Source organism: Euprymna scolopes, chromosome 35, assembly GCF_053919585.1.
Source record: "Euprymna scolopes isolate OS-2025 chromosome 35, ASM5391958v1, whole genome shotgun sequence".
In the NCBI taxonomy this organism is placed as follows: Eukaryota; Metazoa; Mollusca; class Cephalopoda; order Sepiida; family Sepiolidae; genus Euprymna; species Euprymna scolopes.
The window spans coordinates 84,043,425-84,049,424 of NC_136516.1; the positions used below are offsets into that span (position 1 = coordinate 84,043,425).

At 31.6% G+C, this 6,000-nt stretch overlaps 1 protein-coding gene across 8 annotated transcripts in view; it reads left to right on the plus strand.

Annotated features, from left to right (window-relative positions):
- LOC145259962 (zinc finger protein 1-like) overlaps positions 1 to 6,000 on the plus strand; it is a 529,574-nt gene that overhangs the window by 155,798 nt on the left and 367,776 nt on the right. For 5 of the 8 annotated variants that reach the window (XR_013864238.1, XM_080117945.1, XM_080117940.1 and 2 more), the window contains exon 2: positions 2,385 to 2,411. The exons of the other annotated variants lie outside the window; for them this stretch is intronic. Coding sequence is in view for 3 of the 5 variants with exons in the window: in XM_080117945.1 (XP_079974071.1) it covers positions 2,385 to 2,411 (27 nt within the window). In the remaining 2 variants the exon portion in view is untranslated. The remainder of the gene's footprint in view (positions 1 to 2,384; positions 2,412 to 6,000) is intronic. 8 annotated transcript variants of the gene reach the window in all.

Genomic DNA, 6,000 nt, shown 5'->3' on the forward strand with positions numbered 1-6,000 from the left:
TTTGGTGTTTGTGTAGTATAATTCAATAAAAAAAAATGCATTTTAAGCAAAAGCACTATTTTGTAGTTATATGTCATGTCGAAATTAGTAAAAATTCTAAAAATTATGAAATATGATCAATTAGAAAATCTGCTAGAAGTATTTTCTACAAAAAAAAAAAAAAAAAAGGAAGATTACGAGTGAAAAAAAAAATGTTGTAGTCGGCAGGAAGGATCGACCTCGTACTGGGAAGGAGGAAAAGAAACTAAAATAAAACGTGACACATTATCTGTTGCGCCCATCGCGAAACCAGAAGTGACATAGGTTTAAATTAAGGCTAGACAACCGAAAAGAGGTGATGACTTTTGAAAATATTGGCAAAAAAAGCGACCCCCTTCCTGTAGAAAAATGCCTAGTTGAGGGTGAAGGAATTAATGTTTTGGGCCAATTTTTCGATATTTGTCGTCCAAAGGCTCGAGCCTCAAAATAATACCGATCTTGTGAAAATCCGTCGCCTCTGTCGAAAGTTTTTGCAAGACATACAAACAGACATGCATACATTCATACATGCATTTAAACAGACAGGTGAGATTTATATTATAGACTAGTGAGGGGTACCCGGCGTTGCCCGGGTGTTTTTCGGGGTATGTGAAAAAAACCCGAAGCGTTGACGACGCGCAGTTGGAAAATAGTAAAGTGTTAAAAAAACAAACAGGTGCGCGTTTTTGATTGACGTGACGGCGATAATAGGTATTCAGCAGTTACGATTTTGTGCGGGACAGTTTTGAATAAATGGGTTTGTTTGTTTTTAAAAACCCGCTCCCTGTTTATTAGGAGGAGCGAAATGAAAGCTAGTCTGATATGACAAAGTCGACATTGACCAAACTGGCTCTGGGCCTGTGATTAGAGTCGAGGTTCGCTTTTTTTATACCGAAAACCGAATGTAACGCATGCCGATGCGGGAAATGTGGTATAATTAAGGTTTGAAAGTCAATAAAATTAAATAGAGAGGCGAGCTCCATGGATAATTCGTAGATATTACAATTTATAGATGATATAAAAAGTTTTAAAAAGTTGTGAAGCGAGCAAGCGCTTCTCTGAAAGAAGCCTTTCGTGGACATTGAGGAAAAGCGAACATACATACACACATACATTTTCGCTTTTATATATATAGATGACATGTTGCTGTTGTTGTTGAGCACCATTCATGATGCTTTTGTTGGCATTCGTTTCTTTGATATCTTTCTGTTAAGAATTCTTTCTAGAAGAATATCAGGAACTTACAAGAGGAACCACGTAACAGTTACAAACGTCCTTATGTGAAAGTCCTCCTGTGAACAACCTGGATTCAAACTTGCCACATCCAGGTTGCCAGTCCGTGTTGTTAACCATTGAGCTACCGTCACCTCCCTGCTGCTGCTGTTGCCTTTGTTGGTTTGTCACCATTCTAAAATAATTCCGAGTGGGATAATATTTTCTTTGACAGAAAGTTTATAGAAATACATTCTCTTTTCTTTGGAATATAGGACAAGTTTGCACACAGGAAACTGAAGAAGCAGCATAGAATATTGAATTTGTAGGTCGTATGCTATCGATGACAATATATATACGAAATAGACATAATAATAGACTGTATTATTGTGTGGTTGTTTTATTTTACAGCATATCGACCATTTTTGAATTATTTAATGTCGAATACAGTCATTTTTAGAAAAAAAGTTTTTACGTCTCAAGGTCTTTATATCCTCACATATTCATGGTGTTTGGTTTGGTTTAGGTTGGTTTGGTTTGGTTTGGTTTGGGTTGGTTTGGGTTAGTTTGGTTTGGTACCATTACTTGTATATTGTATTTCTCTTGGTCTTTTTCTCTGTTCCACTTTTTTTTTTTCAGAAACTACTGCATCAATTTGACCGAAATTTCTACGGACCTTTATTATGATAAGGTGCAGTGAATTAAGTATTATGGTATTTGTTTGATGCACAGATATAGATTAATGGCGATTAAAAGTGATTATTAATTTTAATGCAAAAATGAATTATATTCAACCCATATATTTAGCATAGAGCAGTCATTTTAAGACAACGGCCTATAACTTTTGCCCGTTTTTAATGGGCAAAAACGTCAAATAAATTAGATTGTGTAATGGATACGAACAGCTAGCATAGTATATAGCAATCTGTATTTTGGGACAATTTCCAAGCTAATATTTTATTTTTTAAATATTAAAAAAAAAAAGCGGGGGAAAAATGTCAATAAACAGACCTTTCTCTTGTCCCACTTTAAAAAAAAAATTTTTTTGAGATTGCAAACTGCAAACTTTGCAGGATGTCATGCATGTGTGTTTATTTGAGGTTTCCATTCTATGCAATGCTGCTTTATTTACATCTGTCAACTTTCCTTTACAGGACAGCTTAACTTGAAATCTATCCAAGGTAGGAAACGGCCACTTTCTCTTCTCTCAATCCTTGACCCTTCCCCATGATTATGAGATGATTATTTCCAATTCTGATCATAAGTTTGTTGTGTTTTTGCCTGGGACGGAGCGGGGGGGGGGAACTCTCATATCGTTAGCATGCCTCTCTCTGCTTCACTCTTTCTGTGTGTCTGTAGTGAAACCCACACCTCATATATATATATATATCCCCAGTTTTGTTATTTACTCAACAAAAAATAGTCATACTTTGGTTTTGTCTTTTACTCTCTTGTACAATGTTTTAAATAGTTATCCACAGACAGTTTCACTGTATCACAGTTCTTTAGTGTGGCTAAACTAGCAACTGACCCAAGCTCAGATCGAAACTAGACCGCCTAGATGGCAGCCAGCACCTTTGACTGTTACGCTATGTTGGCGACTATTAGAGTAGGTAGATGAAATTACAATGATCCACATTATCCAAATGCCTTATGCATATATATATGTATATATATATATATATATATATATATATATATATGTATATATATATATATATATATATATATATATATATATATATATATATATATATATATATATATATATGAAAAAGAGAAAAATAGTTTGCTTGAAACATTGCTGGTGAAATATGTAAATATATAAGAAGTGTATATACCAATGTAGAATACCAGGATGTTTAAGTGATATATGAACAGATTTAGAAATAAATGTATGAAGATTTTTAAGATTAACGAGATCTTCATTCATTTGTCTGTTTTAATTTATACATCACGTCACTTCAATACCCAAGATATATATATATCAAATAATGTTATATTTTCGGCTTTTCAAAGTCAGACCCAAATAACATTTAAGCTCATAAATCAAACTTGTAATTAATCAATTTTCTACTATTATTGTACTGTGTTATTGACAATATAATAACGTACAAATACGTGTGTGTGTGTGTGTGTGTGTATATATATATATATATATATGTGTGTGTGTGCATATGTGTGTGTGTGTGTATATATATATATGTGTGTGTGTGTATATATATATGTGTGTGTGTGTGTGTATATATATATATGTGTGTGTGCTATAAGAGGTCAGAAAGATATTGGTATCGTCGGTTTTAAATCCAACACAATGGGGACCAACATCTGATCGTTTGTCTGACTCTCTTCGCCCTCTGTTTATACGTGCGAGCCTCCATCACCTATGAGACAGATATAAACAGACGATCGAGAGAGTCCGATTTCGATTTGAAACTGAAGGTACCGACGTTTGTCCGATCTTTTGTAACACATATATAAATAAATATTATGCTTTGTTTTTAAAACTTCTAAATAATTGAACACTCTGCTGGAGAGCCACGTTCAGAATTTTCGTGCACCTGTTTGGAATCACCTTCCCACTCCTCTAACCCAAACTTTTATAATTCCTGTAGTCATTTTTTCCACTAATCTTTCAAAAAAGTAGTTCAGTTGCATGGCGTTACACTGGTTTATGTATGTGTGTATATCTGTATGTATATGTGTATATAGATATGTGTAATATATGTGTGTATATGATTTTGCATACCATAATTTTTCTGTCTGATTAACACAAATTGTACTCGTTTCCTTAAAATTTTGTAAAAGTTGTACTCATCCTTTTGAAATTTTGCCCCCCCCCTCCTAACTATTGCAAAAAAAAAAAAAAATTGAATGTCATTTTCAAAAACAAAATATATCTTACCGTTTTTTTTTAATTGATGTTCTGTTTTTGTTGTTGTTGTTTTTTTTATTGTTGTTGTTAAAAGAATCATGTGTGTATACACTTGTATATATGTTTTGCATTTTAATATGTATGTGTGTACGTATATGTATACTCCAGTTTACTTGTGTGTCCTATTGCTTGAGGTTTAGGCCTTTGTTTTTAATATACCTTTCTGATGAAAGCGAACGATCGGGAACTAAAAGCAACTACTCCCATGTCTTTAGCCTTTAGACAGTCAGTTTATAAAAGCTTTTCTAAAACATATTAAAATAATCACATTTGTTGAATATTTTGAAATTTGATTTAAATGCCATATATATCTATATATATATGATATTATCTTATCATAAATGTATTTAAAGATTTAAATGCCATATATATAGAGTAGGTAGATGAAATTTAAGTGATCAACATTATCCAAATGCCTTAAGCATATATATATATATATATATATATATATATATATATATATATATATATATATATATATATATATATATATATGAAAAAGAGAAAAATAGTTTGCTTGAAACATTGCTGGTAAAATATATAAATATGTAAATATATAAGAAGTGTATATACCAATGTAGAATACCAGGGTGTTGAAGTGATATATGAGCAGCTTTAGAAATAAATTATGAAGATTTTTAAAATCAACGAGATATTCGTTCATTTGTCTGTTTTAATTCATACGTCACTTCAATACCCCCCATATATATATATATATATATATATATATATATATATATATATATATATATATATATATGGTAAAACTGGTAATTAGTAAAAACCTGAAGAGAGTGCTCAATACTATTGCAGAGCAAATATGTGTTTTTTTTTTATTACCGTTTTATCTGTTTGATGACCGTGTTTACGATCTAACAACCTCGTCAGACCTTACAGATACATATATATATATATATATATATATATATATATATATATATATATATATATAAAATACTGTTATATTTTCGGCGTTTCAAATTTAGACCCAAATAACATTTAAGCTCACAAATCAAACTAACAATTAATCAATTTTCTAATATATATATGCATGTATATATATATATATATATATATATATATATATATACAAAAGAACGAGCCTGAATTTCCTTTGGAATAGTCTTTTAGCCTATACATTTCTGCATTATCATCGAGTTTCATAATTTTCAGTGTTTAATTTATGTGCTAATCAGCAAAATTTATAGTTTGCTTATGCATCTCATTTTGCTGACTACGTTCGTTTCCTTTGAGGATATGAGCCATTCATTGGAACTCCATGGAATAAAGAGAATTTTAAAGTTTTCAACTTGTATTTCTTGTCGAATAATAAATTTGTTGTAAATTTGTATTTACGGAGTTTTAATACACACACACACACACACACACACACATATATATATCAATTATATATATATAATTATTTACTATAATAATTATTAAATACCTACAGACACTAGTGTTTCATCCTTTTGAGAATCATCAGTGCAAGGTGTCACGATTTAACACCGGTTGATAGATTCAAACCCAGCAACAGAAGCCATCTCTGACTTCATTAGCAAGGATCTAATCTATTCGGCCACCGTTAACCGCGAGAAATATCGTTGCAATTTAAACATTTATTACTTAAATGTTTTCAACGTCAGTCAGAGTGATCTAATCATTATATGATGATCTGCGCATATGAGCTAAATTGACCGACTTTGTTTCAACTGAAAGTGCTCACCGATAAAAAACGAGTTTTTTAAAGGTGCTGATATAATTATTTACTATAATAGTTATCAAATACCTACAGACACTAGTGTTTCATCTTTTTGGGAATCATCAGTGCAGGG